This window comes from Cannabis sativa, chromosome 9 (genome assembly GCF_029168945.1).
Source record: "Cannabis sativa cultivar Pink pepper isolate KNU-18-1 chromosome 9, ASM2916894v1, whole genome shotgun sequence".
NCBI lineage: Eukaryota > Viridiplantae > Streptophyta > Magnoliopsida > Rosales > Cannabaceae > Cannabis > Cannabis sativa.
This window is the reverse complement of record NC_083609.1, coordinates 60442228-60469859: the sequence shown is the minus strand read 5'-3', so window position 1 is coordinate 60469859 and position 27632 is coordinate 60442228. Positions and strand designations below refer to the sequence as shown.

General features: G+C 31.9%; 3 protein-coding genes and 1 long non-coding RNA gene across 4 annotated transcripts; all 4 read right to left on the bottom strand.

Annotated features, from left to right (window-relative positions):
• Positions 1-1188: 1188 nt before the first annotated feature.
• Positions 1189-5307, bottom strand: LOC115722254 (3-isopropylmalate dehydrogenase 2, chloroplastic). Its single transcript, XM_030651414.2, has 11 exons — positions 4983-5307; positions 4617-4746; positions 2930-3041; positions 2707-2782; positions 2536-2624; positions 2346-2432; positions 2134-2250; positions 1932-2039; positions 1794-1847; positions 1573-1725; positions 1189-1489 (listed from the first exon to the last, which is right to left on the bottom strand). Exons 1-11 carry the CDS (start codon positions 5212-5214, stop codon positions 1415-1417), a joined length of 1233 nt encoding a protein of 410 aa, XP_030507274.2. The 5' UTR covers positions 5215-5307; the 3' UTR covers positions 1189-1414.
• An 8919-nt stretch (positions 5308-14226) lies between these two features.
• LOC133031081 (uncharacterized) lies at positions 14227-17108 on the bottom strand. Its single transcript, XR_009684587.1, has 3 exons — positions 16835-17108; positions 16577-16683; positions 14227-14705 (listed from the first exon to the last, which is right to left on the bottom strand). It is a non-coding gene; the product is annotated as an uncharacterized LOC133031081 (long non-coding RNA).
• Positions 17109-18449: 1341 nt separating this feature from the next.
• On the bottom strand, positions 18450-22206 carry LOC115722764 (NADH--cytochrome b5 reductase 1). The gene is made up of 9 exons (XM_030652071.2): positions 21759-22206; positions 21192-21333; positions 20998-21088; positions 20812-20889; positions 20312-20392; positions 20103-20192; positions 19783-19848; positions 18911-18997; positions 18450-18820 (listed from the first exon to the last, which is right to left on the bottom strand). The coding sequence occupies exons 1-9, from the start codon at positions 21865-21867 to the stop codon at positions 18728-18730; spliced, it is 837 nt and encodes a 278-aa protein (XP_030507931.2). The 5' UTR covers positions 21868-22206; the 3' UTR covers positions 18450-18727.
• A 2482-nt stretch (positions 22207-24688) lies between these two features.
• LOC115721999 (probable lysophospholipase BODYGUARD 4) lies at positions 24689-27581 on the bottom strand. Its single transcript, XM_061104356.1, has 4 exons — positions 27048-27581; positions 26229-26596; positions 25902-26092; positions 24689-25094 (listed from the first exon to the last, which is right to left on the bottom strand). The coding sequence occupies exons 1-4, from the start codon at positions 27520-27522 to the stop codon at positions 24755-24757; spliced, it is 1374 nt and encodes a 457-aa protein (XP_060960339.1). The 5' UTR covers positions 27523-27581; the 3' UTR covers positions 24689-24754.
• Between the last annotated feature and the right edge of the window lie 51 nt (positions 27582-27632).

Below are 27632 nucleotides of genomic sequence, written 5' to 3'. Positions count from 1 at the left end.
CCATAGGGATTTAAGGAGGCTCTCAGCTGGATCAAAAATAAGAATTGAGATAAAGTGGAAATTGAAACTGATAGCATGCTCACTGTTTAGGCCATTCGTAGCAATTAACATATGTCCTCTGTTTTCAGGTTGGTTGTTAATGGTTGCAAACTATTACTTTCTTCTCTCTCTAATGTTACCTTGTCTTTTATTAGACGACTAACAAACTGAGTTGCCCACTATGTTGCTAGGCACTCTAGATTTTTATCTGGTTGTAGCATTCATGTTCATAATGTTCCACCTGATTTACAAGGTCTATTATACTTTGAGTGCTAAATTTCAATGAAGTTACTATTTTATTTCAAAAAAAGGGTTAAGCAAATACTACAAATTTACCAATAAGCTCATAGTGTAATATTTTGCGTTTGTTTTGACTTTTTTTTTTTAATTAAGCTTTAGATTTGTTGCTATTCTTTGTGTTACTTAGTTTAAGTGAACTATATTCATTCACAACAAGATGGACTTCATCGAGGCCAAGAATGAACTAATTATTAAATCTTGGGTGGAATTTTTTTTTTACCTATTTCTCTTAGTAATCTATTATTAAATATTTTCTCTGCAAACGGATATTATATTTTATATTCCCAACTTAGATGAAATAAGAGAAATAAACATCTACATTGTGGTGTTTATGAGAAAATTTGTTAAGGTGATATGGCCAATGTGGTCTTGTAAAGCCTCAAGCAAATTCGTGCTCAAATCAAACCTTGATGCTTGAAATTTCAAGTAATGATTTTATTAGAACAACGCTTATTCTAGATTCTTAACTATGGTTATTACACTGTTTAAGTCGCGCAAGCCATTGAACATCGCCTCCACCTCTATTGAAATTATGTGATGATTATCTCAGAGCTCTATTGATTCAGGTCCTTCTTAGGTTCTACATCGTGCTTGTAAAACTTTGTATAGTAGGCCGTATAAAGATCATATTATATTTAAATAAAAAGAATACTTTATTTTGATAAAGTTTTGTATTGTATTTATTATTACGACCATAAATTTTAACATAATAAACTTGTATTATAATATTTAGAAATAATTCGACATCAAGGTCCAAGATCGGGGGCGGAGGTTTGGGGTCGGAAGTCCAAGGCCTGAGTCGCGGTCCTAGTTTGTTGCACATGGATTATGAAAGATTATTAATCCATGTTTACTCATATTAAATCCAATAATAAACATTATTAAATTTAGTGTCTAATACAACAATGAATTTCATTTCACTTATCTCACTTTTGCTGCATGACAATGAAATTTTACATAGTCAAATTTCCAACTCACTTGAAATATATTCTAAATAAGGATGAATGAACTAAGAGATAATCCTAGCATGATCTTGTAACCAAAACTTGCTCGATGCTAAACTCGTTTCACTGCCTCATAGAGCAGCGGGAACTCGCGATTCTACAGATTTCAATACCTCTTCGCCCATTTCTTTGCATCCAACCAGTTTCTGTGTAAACAAATAGTAACGATTAACGAGTATTCACTAAAACTTATACCGACAACAATCAAATATCGAACATAATTACTCACTGTTCCAGATGAATAAATATCACCCGTTCGAAAACCCCTATCGAGTGTGTCAAGAACAGCAGCCTCGATTCTCTTTGCAGCCTCTTCTTCTCCTAGACCGTACCTCAAAAGCATTGCAGCACTTAGCACGGTCGCTAATGGGTTCGCCTTATCCTAGAAAAGAATCAATCGTGTTACAGATTATAAGACATGTTAACTTCAAGAGGCTAAAGTAAACTAACCTGTCCAGCAATATCGGGAGCTGAACCGTGTATAGGTTCAAAAAGACCGGGTCCCTGTATTCATGAAGAGTTTCGATGAATTAAAACTTCCTCGTAGATCAAAAACCTTGAACAAAGTGAAAAAAATTGACTCTTTACCGATTCCCCAAGACTAGCGGATGGAAGCATCCCAATACTTCCGGTAATCATTGAAGCCTCATCAGATAGAATATCGCCAAATATGTTGTTTGTCACCATTGTATCGAACTGCAATTAAACCATAGCAAAACATCACATATGTAAACCATAAGGAAGAGATGCATAACCGCAACGAGCGAGTTTATGTAAGGTTAAGCCAAACCTGTTTTGGATATCGAACTAGCTGCATTGCAGCATTATCAACATACATGTGTGAGAGTTCAACATCAGGATACTCTGATGAAATGGCCGTAATTCGTTTTCTCCAAAGCATTGAAGCCTGAAGAAACAATACATCAATGGTAAAGTACAACAACGAGGACAGTTTCGATTTGGAGTAAAGTTTAGGAACAAACAAGCTTAATATAGGAGTACCTCTAAGACGTTTGCTTTATCGACAGAGCAAAGTTTTCCCTGCCTTTTCCGAGCAGTCTCAAACGCAACACGTGCAATGCGATCAATCTAGCAACCATATGGCCACGACTGACTCAATACAACTTATATACCCGATTTCATAACTTATGTTGTTGAAGCAATACGAAAATAATAACTGTAACAGTAGTACCTCGTATCCTGCATACACCTCAGTATTAAATCCAATCTCCTCACCATTTTCATCTGTGCCAAAACCCCTTGGCTTTCCGAAATATATACCTGTAGTTTAGCAGAAAACTATAATGAAATAAAGAGATCATTTGATGCATCCTCAGTCCAAACATGTAAATCTCAGGCTAACCTCCAGTAAGTTCTCTTACAACCATTATGTCAACACCTTCAGCGACCTCCTTTTTCAAAGTTGAAGCATCCACCAACTGCAAATAACGAAACGGTATATAAGAAAAGTACAATGCATATTTTTGTTTCTACAATCCTTAGAACTTAAACTAACATAGACAATACAATGTACTTGTACTAGACATGAAATACAGACAGTGAAGAAGAAATAGAAAAGGTTTTACCTGAGGTAAAACAGTTGCTGGCCTCAAATTTGCAAAAACATTAAGACCTGCCCTTAGCTGAAGTAACCCAGTTTCTGGTTTCAAATGTTTTTCATTTGCATCCCATTTGTACCTTTTTTTTCAAAAATAAAATACATATCAATTTAGTAACTTTGCCAGAACAACGTGACCTCCGAACGATATGGAAATTTCATCAAGTCATACCTAAATAAAGAGGTAGTGAGTTGCATATCCCACATTTTTAAATTTTATGTGTTTACTTGAAAAATAAGCAAAATTTTGTTAAAAGACTTGTTCTTTTGACTTAAACTCATTTAAGTATTCGTTTTGCTTAGTTTGTGGAGAAGTTGAGTTGAACATAAACTGTATTTGAATACATTTGAATCAATTCTGTTTTTCTAAACATTTAAATCAAAATCAAATGCTGTTATTTGGAGAAAAACAGAAAGCCAATGTTGTTATTTTCTTATGTTGATAGCTCGGAGGAGGAAATAGGAGATGGATTGATGTTTACTTGGAAAACAAATTATAATTTCAGTTATTGCTGATGTTTTAGAATTAATTGCTCCTTAAATTGAAAAGGGTTGCTCACTTGATGAAGCTAGATATTTCTGTGGCTTCTATTCACATTTAAGAATAACATACATCGCCAAAAGTGAAGTTTTGTGTTACGGGTTGAACTTTTGGTGTTCTTGGTGATATTATTGGTTTGGTCAATTGGACAGTTTAGGAGCTAGTTGATAATTAGATTGGGATTTCGGGGTATGATGGATCTTACAGGTTCAAGGGACGATGGGGTTAGAGTTGATCTCGAACTTGGGGTGCTAACAAGTGATGAAGAGTTTAATAAGACCCCTGTTTCGGGTTCTAAACAACAGGCTAAGAAATTGATAGCTAGGTTTTATGGTGGATTTGTTGATGGGTTAATCAAAGCTGAAGATGGGGTGAGTTGTGGGAATGTCAATGGAGTTTCTCTTGAGAGTGTCAAGGTGACAGACAAGATGTTGGACGGAGAAGACACTAATGGTCTTGCAGAGAAAACATCGTCGGTGAAGGAGAAACCTCCAAAGCCTCCTAGACCCCCTAGAGGCCCATCTTTAGATGCAGCTGATCAGAAGCTTATCAGGGAGATTTCCGAGCTTGCCATTCTGAAGCGTGCTAGAGCTGAGCGGATTAAAGCTGCAAAGTCTTCGCTCACCACTCTCTTCTTTCTCGTGATACTCTTTCATGATAAATCATCAAGAAGTTCTACCGAGAGTTTCCAAGGACCTTAATTCCGTGTCTGCGGGAGCAACAGAAGGTGGTGGGCTAATCTCAATTCAGTTCTATCAAATACCATCAGCAACGATACATCTCCCAATATGTGATGTTCTTTGGTAAATGAGAGGTTTATTAGTTAAGTTGAAGGGTTTTACAAGACCAACTTTGAAGTTCAAATGCAAGCTGTTTGATCAGCTTTGCCTTGTGAAGCTGAATTTGATGTGTTTATTTGTTCCTATTTGTATATAAATTGATATTATGGGAGAGCTAGATTAATGTTTTTTTTTCTTCTTTTCAAAATAACAATGTGTACAAGAAATTAAAGGCTGCTCAATTCACAAACCATACCATTTCAACAAAAAAATAAATACATCAACAAAAAGCATTTCAATAAAAAAAAAATAAAAAGAAAAGAAAAGAAAATTACCCTCCAATAGCTCCAAGAAGAACAGCATCAGATTGCTTAGCCATTGAGAGAGTTTCTTCTGGTAATGGAACACCAGTCAAATCCAAGGCAACTCCACCCACAGCCATTTCTTGGAAACTCAAATCAATCCCTAATTTTCCAAATGTCCCCAAAATTTAAATTCAACAATGAAAAAAAAAAAGATTGAAACTTTTAATACTTTATGTAAAATGCAAATGTGGGCACATTATCTCAAAATAAACTAAACTAAACCCTATAGAATTCGAAACTCAAAATCATCAACAAAAGCAAAAAAGATTGAAAACTTTCGACACATTCAGGAAATTGCAAATGTACCCAAATGGAATAAAATGAGAAAAATCGAACCTTGGAGAGAAGCAGTGAGGTTAAGAACATTTTTAGCAACAGAGATAATCTCTGGACCAATACCATCTCCAGGGAGCAAAGTAATGGTGTAACGGCGCTTGGATTGGGAGGAGGCAGAGCACATGATGATCCTACTTGGGTTAGGCTTGGGAGAGTAGCCGGAGTTAGGTGGGGCAACCGCAAAGGGCCTCTTGAAGGTCTTCCCATAGCATAATTGCAGTGTAGCCGCCATTGAAATGGAACTGAGTTGAGCTGTTCTTCTTCTTCTTTAAGTGTCGAGCTTTCTTTTTTAATAAGCCTTCTTTTTTTTTTTTACTATTTTATCCTTTAATTTAGTTTTTGCAATGAGGGTTTTAGTTGTAATTTCACAATTTTTTTTAGTACAAAAAATATTTGTTTCTCTATATGAAGAAATTGATTAATTGGGGCAAAAAAATTGAATACTTTGGATCAAACTATTACAAAAAAAAAAAGAACTCCTAATTACAGTTGAGCTGAACAGAGAGAATGGAAAACAGAGAGAAGAGAAAGAGAGAAAGTGATTTCTTTTATTCAATGAATGAATTAGCTATGTACAAGAGTTGGTATATATATACAAGACTAGTTACAACAGAAACTTAACTAATCTTTATAACAGAATGTACAATCTGTTATTAACAAACTGTAGTTGTCATTAACTGTCATTAACTAACATTCTAACCATATTCACTCTCTATCTCAACATCCCCCCTCAAACTGAACTGGGATTGTCCCAGGGACAGTTTGTTGCACAAAAAATTGAATTTGGGAAGAGTTAATGGCTTTGTGAAGATGTCAGCAGGCTGCTCTTCAGTTGGAATATAACAGACAGTTATTTTGCCTTCAGTGACCAACTCTCTAACATAGTGTACATCAACTTCAATGTGCTTAGTTCTAGAGTGAAAAACTGGGTTGGAGGCTAGTTGCTGGGCTCTTTGATTATCACACCATATGACTGGTTTGCCGACTGGTTTGATCCCTAATTCATTGAGCACAGAAATGATCCATACAACCTCTGTGGCAGTGGTAGATAATGATCTATATTCAGATTCAGTGCTTGATCTAGCCACTGATTTTTGTTTCTTGGATCCCCATGATATCAGATTACCACCTAACTTGACACAGTAGCCTGTGGTGGACTTTCTGTCGTCCAAATTGCATGCCCAATCGGCATCGAAAAATGCCTCTAGAGTAAGACATGTTGCAGGTTGAAAAACCAGTCCTCTGTTGAGTGTACCTTTAATATACCTAAGAACCCTTTTGCAGGCATTCCAATGAGCAATAGTTGGCTTTTGCATAAATTGACTCAGTTTATTAACTGAGAATGCAAGGTCAGGTCGAGTCATTGTTAAGTATTGAAGTGAGCCAATGGTACTCCGGTAGAGAGTGGGGTCTTCGAATGGAGCACTGTCAGCCGTGTAAAGCTTGTATCCAGGACAGGCTGGTGTGATGCAAGACTTGGAAGTATCCATGTTAGTTCGTTTGAGGATATCCATGGCATACTGAGATTGTGACAAGGAGATAGTGTTGCCAGTTCTTGTAGCCTGAAAACCCAGAAAATATCCCACGGAACCGAGAGTTTTGAGTGCAAATTTTGTTTGGAGATCAGTAATGACTTTGTGAACAGCTTTAGAGTTGGCACCAGTTATAAGGATGTCATCGACGTATACTAGAATGAGTAGGAGACTGCCATTTGAGGTGATAAAAAATAGACTGCTATCCGAGACAGAGTTTGTGAATCCCCAAGCCAATAATGCACTTTTGAGCTTCTCATACCAAGCTCGAGGTGCTTGTTTTAAGCCATACAAGGCTTTCTTTAGTTGACACACATATGTAGGATAGTTGGGATCTTCAAAACCTTGTGGTTGCTGCATGTAAACCACTTCTTCTAGATCACCATTTAGAAAGGCATTATTTATGTCGATTTGTTGTATGTCCCAGCCATAGGTTGCTGCAAGTGTAAACATGATTCGAATGGTACTTGCTTTAACAACAGGACTAAATGTATCAAAATAATCGACACCAGCAGTTTGTTGAAAACCCTTTGCCACCAACCGGGCCTTTAATCTTTCAATGGCCCCATCGCCCCTCTTAAATTTTTATTCTATACACCCATTTATTGTCGATGACATTCATACCATGATGATAAGGAACTAGAACCCAAGTATTGTTTTTCTTTAGAGCATAGTATTCCTCCCCCATGGCTTTATTCCATAAAGGATTGTTCAAGGCCATTTTTAAAGAAGTAGGTGCTTTAATATAAGATTCATAGGCATGTAACTCAGCTGCAAGAACTTTGGGCTTAAAAATAGCAGATTTGGATCTGGTGGTCATATTGTGTGAGGATGTTGTTCTTGAGTCATGTTGTGTAGTTGGATTTTGAGGAACAGGTAAGGCAATGGAATTGTTGGTAATGGGAGTAATTCTTGGTGATATAAGTGGCTGCAGAGAAGAATTTGCAGCCGTGGAAACAGCAGGAGTTGGGGAAAAGGGTGTACACTGCCTTGTTAACTCATTTTGAGGCACAGTTTGGGAATGCTGTTGAGTAACAGCAGGAGTGGGAAGAGAGATGTTGGATGGTAGAGGCATGTACGGAACAGTGGGAGGAGGTAGGACAGAAGTGGAATTGGTTGAAAACAGTTGAGAATATGGAAAACATGACTCATCAAAAGTGACACTACGGGCAATATAAATCCTACCCGATGGATGTAGACATCGATACCCTTTGTGTTAAAACACACATGGAAGTTCTGAAATTGAATTTATTTTTATTGTATGGACGTAATAGAGGAAAACATGCACACGCAAATGTTTTTAAAAAGGTATAATCAGGTTTTGAGTGAAACATATTTTCATAGGGAGAGATGTATTGGTTCTTTTGAATGGGTAGTCTATTAATGAGATAAGTAGAGGAGACAAAGGCATCCCACCAAAATGATAAGGGCAATTTTGCTTGAGCAAGCAAAGTAAGACCCATATCAGTGATGTGCCTATGTTTCCTCTCTACTCTCCCTTGTTGTTGATGTGTATGTGGGCAAGGGTGTCTAAAGGTGATGCCTAAACCATAAAGGATAGGTTTGAGAGGTCTATATTCCCCACCCAGTCAGCTTGGATTGACTTAATTTTTGTGTTGAATTGCCTCTCAACATAGTTATTAAAATGAGTGAAAACACTTGCAGTTTCAGACTTGGCTGTAAGAGGAAAAACCCATGAGAATTTGGTAAAGTCATCAATGAAACATATGTAATACTTAAATCCTTCTGGTGAAGGATGAGGTGAGGGTCCCCAAAGATCAGTGTGAACTATTTCAAATGGAGAATGAGTTCTATTTTGTGAGGAATGAAATGAAAATTGGTGGAGTTTGCCATATTGACATGCATGACAGAGAGACAATTCAGCAGTAGGAATTTTGAGAAATTTCAGAACTTTATTAAGAACTTGTTGATTGGGGTGGCCAAGTCTATTGTGCCACAATGATACAAGTTTGGAGTTTTTATTACAAGAATTAGAAACACTTGTAGTACTAGTATTTTCAGTACAAGAAGAAGTAGAAATAGCATTTGCTTGACAAAAAGAAGCATTCTTGGCAGCAGCAGGGGCTGTGTGATGCTTTGGTGGTTGTTTGATCTTGTGAGTGAATTGAGGTGCTATTTGGTAAAGACCATCTTTAAGGGCACCCTGAAGAAGAGGGATCTTCGATTGATTGTCCTTGACAAAACACAAATCAGGAGTGAATTCAACAGTGACATTGTTGTCACGAGTAAATTTGGAAATACTAATCAAATTTTTTGTTATGGCTGGAACATGAAGAATGTTTTTAAGATAAAGAGACTTTCTTGCAGCAAGAGTACTATGACCAATGTTATTAATAGATAGAGAAGAGCCATTACCTACAACAATTTTCTCTTTGCCTTTGTATGAGCTTTGGTGATGAAGATTGGTATTGTCTTGGGTTACATGATGAGAGGCTCCACTGTCAAGAAACCATGCTTCATCTGTGTTGGGATTTGTTGCAGCAACTAGTGCTTGAGGTTGATTAGAGGCAGCTGATGCATCTGTTTCATCAGGACCATTGTAGGAGATATCAAATCGACGGTAACACTTCTAAACTGTGTGACCAACTCGGCCACAGAGTTGGCATGTAGGGCGATTGTTGTTGTAGGAACCTCTTCCTCCATTGGTAGTTGATCTACCACCATGAGGACCTCTTCCTCGACCTCGAAATTAATTTGGATTACCACGGCCATTAGGGTTGGGAGGGCCTGATTGAGTTCTTCTGAATTGGGCATAATTTGTCGTGGCACCATTTAAGTTAATGGTAGCATGAGCCTGATTTGCTTCAATGCGAATTTCCTGGCTTTGAAGCATAAACTGGACTCCGGCAAGGGTAAGATTATCTCTTGAGGTTAGATTAACAACCACTGCTTCGTACTCTGTTCCCAAACCAGCAAGAACATACAGTATTAATTGTTCATCTGAAATTTGATTGCCTGCAGCTCGAAGTCCATCTGCAAGATTCTTCATCTTTAATAGGTATTCATCAATGGCCAGAGAGCTTTTCTTTGTGGACTGAAGTTGATTCATAAGATGAATTTGTCGTGCTCGTGATGCAGTGCCGAACAATTGCTCAAGGGTAGTCCAGATTTCAGATGAAGTGGCACAGTTAACCACATGCCCAATCATAGATTCAGATATTGTTGACATTAGCCAGGAAAGGAAAAATTGATCAAGGCGCATCCAACGATTGAAGTCAGGATTACTCACCATTGTTGTTGATTCTGGGGGTTGACGAATCCTTGCTTGAGGCCGATTTTGATTAAGAAGAACTCCTTCAAGATTGTGTGCCCGAATCGCTGGAAGGACCTGCGATCTCCAAAAAAAAATAGTTGCTTCGATTCAGTCGTAATGGAGGAACGAACATTGTTGTAGGGACGATGGACTGTTGAGTTGTTTCAGAGGAGGCGGCCATGGAAGTGTACCTTCAGCTCTGATACCAAGTTGAGCTGAATAGAGAGAATGGAAAACAGAGAGAAGAGAAAGAGAGAAAGTGATTTCTTTTATTCAATGAATGAATTAGCTATGTACAAGAGTTGGTATATATATACAAGACTAGTTACAACAGAAACTTAACTAATCTTTATAACAGAATGTACAATCTGTTATTAACAAACTGTAGCTGTCATTAACTGTCATTAACTAACATTCTAACCATATTCACTCTCTATCTCAACAATTACAACCTCCTATTAAAATTTCTTGATCAACTTCTACGTTCGAAATCAGATGCCGAAATATTTTTTTTAACTTTTTTTTCATAGCAGTATTCGTTATAGTTACAGTATCATCTCTGTAAATTTTCGAAAATTCCAAATAATTTATAATACCAAAAACAGTGTTCATGATATTCCACTTTATCACTCGCGTTCAAAATAAAATTTCAAACATATTTTCGACACTGTAAACTATTTGAAAATTTTCAAAAATTTACAGGGATGATGTTGTGAGCATAACGAACACCCGTAACAAAAAAAAATGAAAAAAAATATTCCGACATATGTTTTTGGACGTAGAGGTTAAGTAAAAGGTTGTAACAGAAGGTTGACGGTAGCACACCTCATTACAAAAATGTAATCTTCTCATCATCATAATCATCACTCACCATGCTATTCATCTAGTTTTTTTTTTTTATGGTAAATAATATAGGTGCTTTAATGAAAATTTAGTTTGATATTATATATATAGTATTGTACATTATAATTATTTATAACATATGGTAAAATTTTGAATGATTCAGAATAATTTATAATATAAAAAAATATTTAAATAATTTATTTCACATTTGTATAAACTAAAAAGTTACGCATATAATAGATTGTTTGAACCATGTTTTAAGTATGTTAATTTTATGATGCAATCTTATCTGTTTTGATATTCGGGAGAATTTTTTTAATCTATTTTTTTTTCATGATCATATATGTTGTAGTTATTTAAGATATCTTATAAAATTTTAATGTAATTTTTTAAGAATTTCAAAAAAAAAAAAAATTAACACACTGAAAATATAGTTCAGATTTAATGCATTCGTGACTTTTTTATTTTATACGTGCGAATTAAACTGTTTCATTTAAGTATAGATGATGAAAAAAAAAGCTGACAATACATAACTAAAAAAAAAAATGAGAATCTTGATGAAAACACATAATTTGAAAAAAATAATTAATCATCCCTAAGAAACTGAATAAATATATATTTTTTATTTATATAATTCATGCTAATTTTCTGTTTATTATATAACAACAAACAAGAGATTGAATGTATATATACACATAAAAAAAATTGATCAAGAAAGATAAGATCTTCATTAATCAACAAGCAAAATAGTCAACTTACAATCTCAACACAACACAAGCCCACACCTACAAAGAGGTTATTTTTTAACAATAATAACCTCTCCTCATTTTCAACTTCTTAAAATTAAAATTACTAAACCTATACTTTGCATCTTTTCTTATCATATCTACAATCTTTTAAACACTATAAGAAAAACCATTAAAAATACAGGTGTTTCTATTTTGCGACACATAATAAAACTTCATTAATAGTTTCTCACACAAAAAAAAAATTAAACAAAAAAAAAGCTAAAAATAAAACTTCATTAATTACATATATATTGTATAAATGTATCATATCATCATCACCACCACCAAATTTTGACAGTACCAATAAAAAGAACATATATATTAATGTCTAAGAAAATTATTGATCATATATACAATTAAAAGAAAAAGAAGAAATAAAGACTAAAATCAAAACTTCATTATATATTGTGTAGAAATGTATGTTCTGATCATCATGATCATATAACCAAAATTCAAAACCAAGAAAAAAGTACTAAAATAAAGAACATACTATATTATATATATGTACATATATTACATATCATCAAGCTTGTTCCAAAATAAATCTATACGTACGGACATATTATCACTAAGAAAATCAACAGCCATAGGACTCTTACAACACACACTTGGATAGCAAACCCTAGCATGATTTACAAACCCTAAAATCTCAACAACTCTTTTCGAAATCCATTTTTCGACATGTTCAAGGAAAATCGAAACCTCTTCAATGCCCCACTCCCTAGGAAGAACAGGGCAACACAAAGCAGCTTCCAAGTAAAAAATAAGAAAAAACAACTTATCATCACACCTCTCCTCGAACTCATCGAAAATTTCTTTCTTATCAGTATAAATCGCATCATCACTTGTAGCAATACCCTTTCCTTTACCCTCGCGTGAGAAGTTGTACTCATCAATCTCTCGTCTTAGCTCAAACTTTACCATGTCAAGAACCAAAAGAAGTTTCTTGATGACGATGTTGTTAGGGTTTTCTTCGATTCTTAATGACTTTATCGAGTTTTTGATAAACCCTAGCCTTTGTTCTTGGTTGTAGCTCTCGTAGATCAAGATAGTTTCTACAACAACGGAACAAATGCCTTTACCAAGATCAAGAATTCGCAATTTTGCTTTCTCAATGAAGTCTGCCACGGTGATCGGTTGTGATGATAAGAAAAGGTTCGAGTTAGGGTTAGGGTTAGGGTTTAGATGTTGTTGTTGTTGTTCGAGACCGAATAGTAACCCTAAAAGGCTTATATTGTTTTCAATTTTTCCTTGTTTGGATTCAATGTTCCAACGCTTCACATACAATGCAATAAGTTCTTTGCCTTTGAATTTTCTTGAGGAGAATATGTCAAATTCTTCTTCCATTTCATGTAACAAAGATTTGATGCTCTTTTCCATTTTCTTTTTTTCTTTTTCCTTTTTGATTTCATTTTCCTTCTCGTCCATTTCCATCAATTCATCATTAATATTAGTTTCCTTCTCGTCAAGCTCCATTGATTCAAACTTGGTGTTTATTTGTGTTATCTCTTCGTGTCTGGCCATCATGAACAAGAACCTAGCTATTCTTGTTTCTTGGATGATTGAAGAGAGAGAGAGAGAGAGAGAGAGAGAGAGAGAGAGAGAGAGAATGAGAGACGTTAATTTGGATTTGAGTTAAACATATATACATATATATATGTATCAACATTGTAGTAAAATTATAGTAGTATGAGATATATATATATATAATTTAGTTTGATCATAACGGCTTAATTAGTTAACTTAATTAACTAGCTGTTATATAGATATTTGTATGTAATTTAATTAATTAATATTAATACGTATATGTTTGGCTCAATGCATTTAGTTAAGAGAATTGTTAAAATGGCATTACTTTCTGTATCATTTAATAGTAATATATTTTCTTGGCACATCTTCATGATCTTCATATAATTTTTTTAAAAAATTAATTATTCATTATATTATGTTTACCTTTTCTTTATTTTGAATTAAAAACTTTTTATACATAGGAGAGAGAGAGAGAGAAAAAGAGATTTATTATGTATAATAATTAATTATGGGGCTTTGGAATGATCAGTTGAGTATAACGTACGACCTAATTAACTACGCCATGCATGCATTATAATGTTTATTAGAAAACCAAATTATGAAATGAAATGCATATTAAAAAAAGAAAGAAAAGAAATACATATATATAATAGTACGGATGTTCTAGTAGATTTACTAGCTAGTTGGATAATATTGAGAAGAATTTCTAATTTTTTTTCATGATCAAATGTATATATGTTATTGTATTTAGGGTGCACCTACAAATTTTTTAAAATTTTGAATAATTTACTGTGTTAAAAATAATTTTTTTAAAAAAAATTACAATAAAAATAGAGTCTTTAAAAATTAATTAATGTTAAATAATTATTATATTATGTCTACCTTTTCTTTATATATCTATAGTACATACATCCATGCATTAATAAGAAAACTGAAAAATATACATTAAGGTGGCGTTTGGTAATACTTTTGTTTTTTAATTTTAAAAACAGAAAAATAAAAGTAGATTTTTTGTTTTTAAAATTTTATTTTTAAAAAACAAAAATGTGTTCTATAACTACTTTTATTTTTAAATTTTAAAAACAGAAAACAAAAGTGTGTTCTGTAACCACTTTTGTTTTATAATTTTAAAAACAGAAAACAAAAGTGTGTTCTGTAACTATTTTTATTTTTCAATTTTTAAAACAAAAAACATAAATTTTGATTTTTTTTCTTCTTTTTTTAAATAAAAAATTATGAATATCATTTATTTTTATTTTTAAACAAATATATAAAAATTATAAAAAAATCAAATAAAAAATACTCATTAACATCTTAAAAAAATTCAAGTAATTTAAAATCACGAAACGCATTATCTATAACACAAAACCGACAAAGTCATAATAAAATATGAACTAATAATTGTCTAATCTTGAAGAAAACTATTAAAAAAGTTCTAATTGTTAATAATCTTCACTCATCTTTATCGTCGATTTGCTCTCCATATATGATCAGCAATTTCATCATAGACATTAGCCATTTCACGAAGTTGATATCTTGAAATGCTAAACTCAACACTATCATTCAAAGTTTCGTGGGTGCTAGAACTTGGTAATTCTCAGCATCAATAGAGAGCTTCGACTCTCCTCCCTTGTAGAGACTTGGTCTCCTTTTTTCCTTTTCATTCAATAATAGCTAACCATTTCAGTTCTTCACTTGCTGTTATTTCACTTACTTCTCTGTTATTTGTGCTGGTTTTCTACTGGATTGCTACTGTCTATTGATGTCAGAAGGTTCTTATCAGAAATCAAGAATGTAATTGATATTGTTAAGAATAAATAGATTCTGAGACTAACAGTGATAATACACACTTAACAGTTCTGCTCTTATAAAAACTAGAAAAATACAAAGCTAGACACGTCAAACTTAAAAACAATTATCAAAAACTCGTAGAACATGCATAGTTCTAACCAATCCGACCCTGTAAAAAGACTATGGTATTATTTTAGTCATGTACTCATGCAATGGAGTAAAAAGCATATACTCAAAAGTTCCATATCAAAACATACATACATCAAGAGTGCTGGTTTCCCATGTTGTATACACAACAACTTGAACGCAGAGTACATGGTTATACACCGGCAATAATATAGCATCCAGAATATCCTGATTTTCATCTCAAACTCAAGTTTCAATACTCAAAAAAGCAGATTAAAAAACGAGGACCTATGTCCTTAAAAACATTCAAAACAGCTTAGAAACTTATACAACCACCCACATGCAAAATATCTCATTCCATCCAAACCCACATGCCCAAAAAATGCTATCGAAGAAAAAAAACAAACCAATGAAGCAAGCAAACATAACCCACCTAACAAAAAATACATCAGAAAGCAATAATAATAAAAATTAATTTTGACAAAAAAAGAAAAGAAGAAAACCAGAAAAGCCTTCAAAATTAATTTTGACAAAAAAAAGAAAAGAAGAAACTCATAATATTTTAGTTTTCAAACATCACAAAGTACAACCAGAGACGTGATCACTCTAATTGCCTTTCATCGAAGTAACCATATTTACATCACATTCACATACCACTCTTTCCTTTTAAACCAACGAAACCAAAACGCACTCATTTAATTAGAAAGATAGAAATCATCTTCTTCAATTCTCCATCTTCTTCCTCCTTTCCCCCCAAATTAAATTGAGAGAATTATATTTACAACAAGTAGTATTTGTTAGTTACTAACTACAAATATTATTCAGTGTAAATCTCAATAGCTCAAACCATGTTACTAAGCTCTACCTGTGTCTCTAACTGTCATGTGGTTGATCTAAAGAGAGACCCTTTACTTCAAATCTGAGTTCAAAGACTCAAAGTTAACATATTCTCTCAAACTCTCACTTACAATCCACTCACGTCTTCTTCCAAATCTCCCGCAATTTCCACTGTTTTTTCTCTCTTCAAATCGAAGACCAAAGCATATTGAAGTAGTATGTTAACTCAAAGTCTAATAGAATCTTACTACTGTATATTGAAGTAGGACCAAATCAAAAGGTTACATTAGGGGATCAAACATTAACATTTAAAGGAAATCAAAGTGCCCACTAACTTCATAAAAAAAATTAAATAATATTCACTATTAATTCTCCTAAATAATAATTTGCTGATCATTTAGAAATCAAAGCAAATTACGCAGTAGTCCTAATGAGATCAATGGATGTAACAAGAACCTTGTTCAATTGTATATGAATTGTCTCAGCGACTACAAGAACATTATAAATGAAGGTAAAACCCAGAAGCTATGAAAAGATCAAAGCTATAAAAAAAACCCAAAAAAATAAGACTAACCCAATTGCTGGAGAGAATATGACTGATGACCCAAAAGAGAACATTGAAATTGAAGAAGAAGAGGAAGTTAGCAGATACAATAACCACCCATAAAGGATGAAGCACCAAAATCAACCAAAAACCTAGAATTCCACATATATTTTCAACAATATATATAATTATGAAAACTAATACTTGATCTAGGGTTCAAACTGGCCTTCCGTAGTTCCAATCTAACCCGAGAAACCAAATCCAGCTATAATAATGAACAAAAACAATACACAAAACAACCAAAAATAGGAAACGCAAGAGAAAGATACCTGATTGAGCGTGGTCGGACCTTGGAGCGATCTTTGAATCTTGAGGAAAATAGTAAAAGAGCTGAAACCATAACCCGTCTCTTATTGACTTAGTCAAGTCTCAAGATCTAGGGCACAATAACATCAACATCAACCGGAAGAAGAGGACCAAAACTCAAACAAGACTGAGAGAGGAGAGAGAGAGAGTGTGTGTGTGTGTGTGTGAGTTTGTAAGTGAGAGAAAGAAGAGTAGTCTGTTAATGGCAAAGTAAGATTTACCTGGTGAAGCTAGCCATGGAAGACTCTGAGTTGAGGAAGTGATCGAGAGAGAGAGAGAGAGAGAGAGAGAGAAGCAAAATGAAAAAAGTGTTTCTAAAAATTTTTAAAATCATCACAAATCTGTTTTTAAAATTTACTTCATTTTGTTTTTTAATTTTAAAAGCAAAAATTGAAATGGAGTTACCGAACATGATTTTTATTTGTTTTTTAAAATTTTTGATTAAAAAAACAAAAAACCATTTTTAAAATGGTTACCGAACGGGGCCTAAAAAAATGAAAAAAGGAAAAGTGAAACAGTACTCTTATTTAATCATCATGATCATCACCAAAATGTTGGAATTAAACCAAGAAAATTAAAGAACTAATTACATGATTATCAAAATTAATTAATGAAGAGTGCTCCAAAATTATCAATACGTAAGAACAATTTATTCCTTTGAAGCTGAATTGCCGTGAGATCCAAGCAAACCTGTATATAAAATTCCCTCCATCAACAAATACAACTGCTCCTTCATAATCTCTTCAACTCTTTCCTTAATCAATTTTTCGACATGTTCAACTAAACTCGAAACCTCTTCAGTGCTGGTCAACCTCGAAGGAGAAAATTAAGAGAACACAAAGAAATTTCCTTTAAAAACACGACTAAATACAACTTATCATCATATTTTTTTTAGAAATCCCTAAAAATATCATTCTGATAATCAATAATAATAACAGATAATATCTCATTATTGTTAGAAGATTCCCAACTTTTAGCAAATCCCATACCAAGTTAAGAACTAAAAGAGAAACTTCTTGATCATCGTGTTGACACAAGGATAATTAAAATTTTCTTTCATTTTATTTGTTAACGAGTTTATTGACTTGCTGATAAACTGTAGCCTCAATTTTTGGAGCTGGTAGGTGTCGCAAAACAAGATTATATCTACAATAAGGTAAGAGAGACTCTTGCCAAGATTGAGAACGTGGTCCTTAAAATTATCTAAGCTACTGAAAGAATGGAAAAAAAATCTGCACCAAGTGATTTCTCATAAAAAAAATTATCTTATTTTGAGTATGTAATACATCCATTCACCTTTCTACAACCGATAAATTAGACTGAATACACTAAATCTAAGATTGTTTTATATTTTGAGCTACTCTTATGTGATAGAGGTAAAAATTTATTTATTGACATCCCAATAATATACAGTTGCTTTTAAAATAGTAGTTGGTCCCACATTTTAAGTCAACCTTTGAGTGTTTGAGCTCTCAAGTTTCTTAAAGAAAACTTTTTGTGCTTGTGCATGTAGTTTTCTTGGAAAGTCAAGGCTAATTGACATCATTCTTAATTCTTAGTATGATATAAGTAACTGAAAATGAACAATTTTGTGTATGAAGGAAGTTCTAAATTTTGACCAAACCTTTTATAAACACTTCGTATTTACCATCTTAATTTTCATTATCCAAATCGGTAACTAGAGTTCGAACCAGACAAGTCAAGCGGGAGCCCTAATGACTCGACGAGGAGTCTGCCCTAGTGGCCCCCGACATTTGCCCTCGTTACTAAGTCAACCCCTTCGAGTTCAAACCTAATTATACTTTTGCAAAGTAACACACTATTACAATGGTAGAATAAAGAAAATGGCTTGCTTGTGTTTTTCTTCTTCAACTTGTTAATTATACAAATTATGATAAAAAAATATTAAGCTCCAATCAAAAGACACAAAAAGCTGCATGTAAAACTTTTCAAGTTCTCATACAATAATACCATTTCGGGTTTTTTATACCAATGAAAAGTCTCCAACATCTAACCGATCTAGTTTGCCATGAAATTAACAAAGAAAGAAGAATAGTACTAGTCGACATGAGAGAAAAAAGGATCTGAAAGTGAAGTTCATCGGAGAGGAATGATTAGAACTGGAACAGCATCTCGCGTTCATAGTTAAGATCATTGAGGTGAGCCTCCATTGCTTTGTTCATCGGTGGTGGACCGCACCTCAAAATCTGCATATATTTCAAGGACCAAACTCAGAAACAAGACAACAAATAATGTTAGCCAATTTCATTTAAGAGTAGTTTTTCGGGGACTCATACCTTGACATCAGCTGCAGGAGCCGGACAATGGTTTTGAATCATTTCCTTTGTTACAAAACCGATACCTCCATCCCATACTTCCGGAGGCTGAGCAAACAAATAATACTCGATTAGAACTCGACAAAGAAAGATAGGTAACTTGAACCACCCACCAATGGTAGTTAGGACTGAGATTGGACACACTTTCCACAACAGAGAGTTGCAGTCTAGACAATGAGAGCGACCTTTGCCCAAACTCATAAGTGTTTGTTTGACACCATAACTAAAAAAACTGGTTTTTTAGTTTTAAAAACTTAAAAATAGTTTTTTGAACACAAGCAGAGTTTTTTGTTGGCATTATTTTCATAAAATAAGTTTCAAAAACGAAATTGCAAAGAACTGAACAACGAAAAAAGTTGTTTTCTTGAGCTTCATCACTTTTTCCTTCAAATTTTTTATCTAATCTTAATTAATATTTTAAAAAAACATCAACCAAACAATTCTTGTTTATAGAAAACTACAAAAACTGTTATCTGTTCTCATTTTTTAAAACGCAATTTTGAAAATAAAAAACAGAAAACAATGCCAAACAAGGACCTTGGTTGTCTTTAGTTTTAGGTAGCATGATTTGATCATTCTCAACTTATTAAGATCTCTATAAAAGAACATAAATTAAATTTCATGGAATTTTAATTTATTTAAGGTGTTCTGTCTCTAAATTTCTCAACCTGTCACATCGGGATGAGTACTGCCTACTGGTAATAGGTGAGTAAAACAAGGAAAGACAAAACATTTTCTTTAAAGCTACTCAACAATGATCATAACATTAACACTGATATTTAACACGTAGTAAATAGAAAGTGAACAAAAACATGTTAATCTAGGTCATTTACCTGATTCAATACATAGTAGACTTTAAACTGTTCGGGGTAGTTAGTAGCCAGACCATCCAACTCCTCCTGCACAGTTCCAAAAAGAGATGAATTTATAGAGTAGATTTTTATATCAAATAGAATGCTGTTGCATTACATCGATTTCCTGTTAATTCTTGTGATTAAACTAGAGATTCCAAAGCCATGCAACAGAATTTCAAGCACCGAGAGCAGGATCAGCTAAACCGAGTTTCTAAGAAGTCATAAAATGATCCAAGATACAAGTAATAAATGTATGTTTCGGGGTTGTTGAGTCAAGTGTTGGAACTAAGAAGAATCACCTTTAAAAGAATATCCTCGTACGTTACATTGGCATAGATAAGATGCACCTCTGTTTTGTCCTTGGGATTTTCTAGGATTGCTCTAGCAACCTGAACAAGTAAGAGAAAAAAACAATGAATGGACCGAGAATTGACGAAGTAGAAAAAATCATAGAGTACACACACGAGCATATTCCCATACGATAAACTAAATTTCTGAGGTAACATACCTGAAACATTGGGGTGATGCCAGAGCCTCCAGCAAGCATCCCAAATGCTCTAACTTGCCCAGGTACATATGTGAAACGGCCCTGTCAGCAGCAACATTCGAAAACTAATTTTAAATCACATTTCCCGTTCTGGGATTAAAACTAAGTGATGTTTTAAACATATCTTAACAATGCTTTCACATGTGCGTTCGCAAGTAATCAATCAACAGAGAAAATGAAGTATATATGTTCCTAAGAAAGAATTAGTTACTAGCAAGCCACGTTTACTAAATAAATGTCTAGAGTTATAACGAGGAGAAAGGATTTAAATTCACGCTTCAACACTTTCAGGCAACATGCTAAGTTATAATACTGAAACGAAACAACAAAAGTCGCCAAAAACCTAACTACCACAGCATCAACAAAACCGAAAGCACATCAAGATTAGTGACAAGCATGGAATAAGCATTGATTTTTTTATTTTGAAATAACAAGTTACGAGTCAGAAAGAGATTTAGTACCTTAGGTCCCTTCACGCCAAGTTTATCTCCAACACGCATCTCACGAAAATGATGTGACATCCTTCCTTGTGGATACATCTTTACAAATTAAAAAATACAATAACATCATTACAGTTCTAAATAACTACACAAAAAACCACAATGAAATATTTGTCAAGCCCATATACCATCCCAAAAATGGAATACCTTTATAACTAGTTCAAAGTATCCAACATCAGAATCCAAAGTAGTAGGAGTGTAAGGTTTGGTAACTTCTTCACCCTGACTATCCTTGCCCCTATTCAATAAAATGAGATTGTAATTAGTGCAATGCATTAATGTTTTAGCTAAAAATTTCAAACCGAAAACCACAACAGTATAAACCAGGAATCAAGAATAACCTGCAACTTATATGCTGTCCAATTGGAAGTCCCAAAATTGAAGTTGGTGTTGGGAGTTCAAATGTGAATTTTGCAACATTATGGCTGAGTTGAGTTCGCTTTACAAGTTTGAAGTCCTTGAAATTTTCAGGATCCAAGCAGCCTAATAACACACAATATGATGTTAAAGACCATTTGCAGAGGCAAACAAAAATCTTATTGAAGCAACAAAGGTCAAATTTTTCTAAGCAATTTTCTAAATGAGAGATAGATTAGTTTCATCCTAGAACCAAATGCATGTGTTATCAAATGAGAAAAAAGAAACTATATCATTGTTTCATTCATTGATGTAGAAAATTAAGAGAATCTCAAGAACATTAATTCTTATATAATTGAATTAGAAGCTTGATGATAAGCCCAATAAAAAACCTAAAGGAAGCTTTTTAAGCTTAAAACTGCATCAACTTATTAAATAACCAAATCAACAAAACCCAATCACAAAAAATCCAAACTATCAAAAATCCATAAACAAAAATCAGCAAAGAAACAATCATAACAAAAGTCAACAATGGAGATTAGAGAGTGAACCTTTAGGCTTCCTAGAAGAAAAGAGGAAAACAGCACCAATCCCAATTGCAACAAAAGCTACAGCAGCACCCACAAGGAGATGAGAATCCACTGACTGTAAAAACTCCATTGATTCAAAGACCAAATCTTGAAATGGGTAATGAAGAAAATAGTCCAATTGGGTTGTGGAAATAGTGGGTTTTCCTCGGTTTCTCCACACTAAGTAGCTGAGGAGAGTGGTAGTGGTAATGGGTTAGGTGAAAGACCTTACCTTTAATGTGAAAAAGCCATGAAAGAATCGAACAAAGAAAAGGGGATCTGGCACCTAACTACAACGAAGGCGTGTTCTTCAACTAATGGTATCATTTTCTGAAAATTACATTTATATCCTTTGTTTCTTCTTTTTTGCTCATATTTTCTAGACTTACAAGCCTTCTATTTATTTGGATTTGAAAAATTTGTATGAAGAAAACTATTTTTATTAGATTTTCTTAAAATATATTTATACTTAGTAAATTTTTACAAGAATTTGTGATGTTTGTCTTAATAATATATATATATATATATATTTTCTAACCAAAAAGACATCACGTGGTACAGATCTCATCCTCATTTCTTCGATTGTTTTAATAATTTCGAGGACTACGAATCACTTATAGGGATCTTATATCTCATTTTGTACCTTAATTGAGTCATTTTGACCCAAACAAAAAAAAATACTAGTAAAGATTTCCCTATCACTATAGCACACAACATGTAGTGTCATAATAATATTTTTATTCATGTGTATTTAATTATAATAAAAAAAAATTTCCAAAATTATAATTTAGAGTTTTTTTCCATTAAACTATGATATTTGTAGAGTTTTATCTTAAACTATTTTTTGTTATAAAAATTAATTTCTCTTAGCTATAAAAATTGTAGCATGTATCCCTATTGGGTTACATTATTATGCCCAATTTTTAAAAATATTAATTAATGTTTTATGTGACAAATATGGAGAAAAAATATTTTTCTAATATTTTTGAACATTTTTTTAAACAACTATAGCTCTTTTAAATTTTGTAAATTATATAATTTTTTATTTAAATTCAAATAATAGAAATAAAATCCTTTAATTTGAGAAAACATATACTTTTAGTCTGAAAAAATTAATTGAAAATAAAATATTTAAGATAATGTTACAATCTTTTGGTATTGATTTGTTTGTTGAAGATGTAATTTCTCTTCTTATGAATTGCAATGATAGATCTTTGCCTTTCTTTCAAATGATTTAACTTAATAAATAATTATTGTCCTTTCCATACAAAAAATTAAATAAATTATTTTGGCTGATAAAATGAGAAATTTTAAAATTTTAAATAATGAAGATGAAAAAACGAATTAATAAAAAATATATTTATTTTTCTTAAAAAAAATCTAAGAAGACAACATGGTGACAACATATATTTCTTTGAAAAAAAACATGGTAACAACCTATATTTCTTGAAAAATGAAAACATGGTGACAACCTCTCTTTAATAAAATAAAATTAAAAAAAAATAGTTTTATTTCTTAAAAACAAGTATTACTAAATAAAAAAATAATAATAACACACCAATTTCCCTTTTAATTTATTGAAATTAGCACAAATAGTTTTTTTTAATTCTGAGTTCATAAATTGTAACAATTAATTCCTTATAGATAAATTTGCAATTCGTCAATTGAATTAATCACATAAATATATATATGAACTTATTCCATGTTATAATTGTCAAAAAGTTATAAATGAAAAATGAATGAATAATTAATTGAACTAAGAATTTAATACTAAAATGACTATTTATTATTTAATTGGTAGGTATGAAGAATGGTTATCTAGTAATTTGATTGACTCATAGTTTTACTTTGTGCTAGCACATAGTTTTCCATTTTCAGCTCTAGTTTCTACTTTGGCAAGTACTTTTATTTATGACCTTTTTTTTTTTTTTTGAAAATTACATAAAATATAAAAATTATATTTTTATATTTAAAGATTTTTTTATATATATATTTTTATGATTTTTTATAAAATCAATACTGAAACAACAAAAAAACTACATAAAAGTAACAGGAAAATAACATTCAAACAACAACAAAAAATTACATATAAATAATAAAAAATCAACAATAAATTAATAAAAGTACAATATAAAAAGACTGTATTCTCTATAAATAAAATTATAAAAATCGTAAAAATATTTAAAATTTCGTACAACTATATTTTTGTAATTTTTTTTATTATTTTTTGTATTTGTAAAATAATCCTTTTTTTACGGAAAAAAATAATATATATATATATTTATATAACAATGCTAATTAACTCAACAAACAAACAAATGAAAATAACAAAATTTAAGAGAAGAAGAATAGAGAAATTCTAGTGAACTTTGTTGAAATTTGTATGTAAAGAATTTCCAAATATTTCATGATAACCCCAATTTTAATTTCCCAAATAATTAGAAAAGAAATTGAAGAATGTTGGGTCAAAAAAAAATTATATTACTACTTTTTTATGTTTATTTACAATTTTATAGTCTAAAGTTTTTATTTAAAAAAATATACTTGTAAAATTTTAAAATTACAAAAATAAATTTTGTTCAACAAAAGTAAAAAAAAAAATATAACGAGAAATCAACCTCGCGACAGTTATAAATCAACTATAAACAACCAGAAAAATAACTTTATGATAATTATAATACAACTATAAATAAACTATAAAACAATGAAAAAATTAATTTATTGTTTTTACTAGAGAGATATTTTTGTAAATAAAAATGTTTAAAGCATAAAAATAAAAAAAAAAATCCGTGTCGAAATATTTTTGTAATTTTTTTTGAAATTTTAGTCAATTATGTATTTTTTCAAAAAGAATGTCACCATTTCAGTAGAAATAAAAATCTCGAGTTACATCGTATTACATCAGTGATCGAGGCCTGCAAAATCGTCGGGAAGAAATAACATTGTTCTAAGTAACCAAAATTTTCAGCTATGAAGTATCATTCATCATCATCATGATGAAGTGATGAAGAAGCCCAAGTAAGTTGAAGGTTTGTAGTGAAGTCTTTTTCTCTACCAAGGATTATAGTGTTGTGATTGGCACCTCTTATGATGTTAATCTCTGCATTTGGAGCCATTCTCTTGATGTTGTAAGTACATTCAACAGGGGCAATATGGTCTTTATCACCATGAATTACACAAATCTTGACTTTGGCTTCACTCAAAACTCTTAAGTACTTTTCCATTAGCTTGTTTCCTCCACACAACACATTGTGCATTGAATGCCAAGCTGAGTGGTGTGTATGTCTAGCCAAGTCCAAAATCATGAAATGTAGGCTCCTACATTGAAAAATAAAGTCATAACCAAACCAAGAATAATTTGAAAAGTATTGATAGATTTAGTCATGTATATAAATGTAATAGTTTATGTCTAATTTTATGAAAAGAAAAATAATTAGAATTTTTGTAGACATTTACTAAATTATATCTTAAGGTCATTAAAAATTTTCCTTTAACTATTGAGATTGTTGGACTTTAGAACTTTTGCTTAATTTTAGTAAGAAAAGTCTAATATAGATGAAAGTTCAAGAAGTATAATTTCGTACATGTCAAAGTTCGATGAATATGATTTGGTAGATATCAAAGTCTGGACAGTATAATTTAGTACATAAACAATTACAGAATTAGTAAAATTAAATGAAATTAGACAAAAGTCCTTAAATTCAACAATCTCAATAGTTCATAGAAAAATTTTAACGACTAAAAAAATTCAAAGGATATCATTTAGTACATGTCAAAGTTTAAAAAGCAAAAATCTTAATTAACAAAAAAATAAATATGTATTTCCTATTCAAATTTTTACAGTTCTTACATGAAACTGAAACTGAAACTGTTATATATTTAACACATGGATAAATTATAAATTAAAATTTTTTGTACAATGATATATTGTACTTAAAATTTCTCACAAGTTTCTTAAAAATTATGAATAGTTTAGAGTAATTAAAACTCAAATTATTTTGTGTTTGTTTCACTTTTTATATTCAAATAATATTATATTTGTTTTATTTCTTATACATGTATAAAATAATTGTTAAAAAAATTAATTTCAATAAGATATACATATATATTTTAAATATAACTTACTTTTTCTTTAGAAGTAGCTTCAATAATTTCTCCCATGTCCTGTGGAATCGACATACTAATAAGCAAACAGTTCGACCAATGTGCTCATACCATGACATAACAGCTGACCCAAACAACAATGGAGGCCATAATTCCCTTTTCGCAAGCTCTTCAAGCACCCTTTTAGCTCCAAATTTCGAAGGAAAAATTGGCTGATTAATACAAAAAATATAATCAAATATAGTTCAAGATATAAGCGAGTCAAACCTGCATTTAGTACATATAACTAATTTTAAACGTAATTAAGTATCATAACCACTTTTTTAATGATCGATTGAATGAACTTACCGGAGCTACTAGAGTGATTGACTTTACGGATTTTGAATGCTTTGCAGCCAATGCTAGGGCAATGTTACACCCCATGGAATGTGCAACTAAGTGGAATGAATCCAATTGATATGGAATGATTATAGATTTCTCAATCATTTCCAAGTGATCTTTTATAGTGTAGAAACAATCTCTTGGCTTTGGACTCCTTCCAAATCCCAATAGATCAACACCAAACAATCTATAGTTAACATTACAATTTGTTACTTGTTTGGAATTATTGGTTATATTTTGAAACACAGTTTCTGTCCATAATGAAGATGAGGAAAGAAAGCCATGTAAGAATATCACATTCTCTTCTACACTCTTTTCATCATTTTCTTCATTGGCTGTCAAATAAGAAAATGGCAAATAAATATTTAGTTTTACATCTTAAGTGTTTATAATAGTAATGTTAGCAATTCGATTCGTCTAACCCTATAATATTTTGGAACTAAACGAGTAAGGACTCGATCAAGGACAATAATTCTACTTGATATCGATTTAGAACTATATATCTCGTAATTTTTCTTTTATGAAATTAGGCATTAATTTTGTCTAACCCTATAGTATTTATAGAACAGAAAACTATAACAATTGTTATATAGATACTTAAAATGTACTCGAACTTCAAGCCTTTCAAGGCCAATAGTTCTACTTGATATTGAATTCGAACTATAACAATTTTAGATACTTAAAAAGTACTTGAACTAGTTTAAATTAGACATTTTAACTAACAAATTTAACATATCAAACAAACTCAAATTTTATCATAAAATAATAGTAGATTAAAAAAATTACCTTGTTGAGAAGATTGTGTAATAGAAACATGAAGAACACCATTACTACTCATCCATGAAAGACAAGACTCACATCCACAATCAGACCATCTTTGTTTACTACATTCTATTTTCTTTGAATCATTATTCTCACATAATTTTTTCGAGAAACCAAGAAATCCCATTTCCCGAAAAATGTTTTTCCTTCCAAACAGCGTCTCAGAGAGCTCACCATCACCATCACCATCACCATCACCGCCATCATCATCATTATAACTCCTTTGTTTTTGGCAGTAACATGTTGAGACTTTTCCTTCTAAAAACTCATCAATGAATCTATAAACTAAACATAAAACAGTGTCAAGAAAATCAAGGACTAGAAAGACAAGAAAAGTGACCATATTTTCCCGAGAAAATGTTATGTGAGAAAATATGGGGTGTTGTTGGTTGATAAGAAGATTAATGGCTAGGATTTGTTGTTGGGGTTTGAAAATCATGTGATGGAAAATTGAGTAACGTTGAAGAATTTTGATTGAGATTCTTTGTTCTAGTATGCTCCACTACGTTCCAAACCATTTAATAATAAAAATAGTAATAATATAATAAG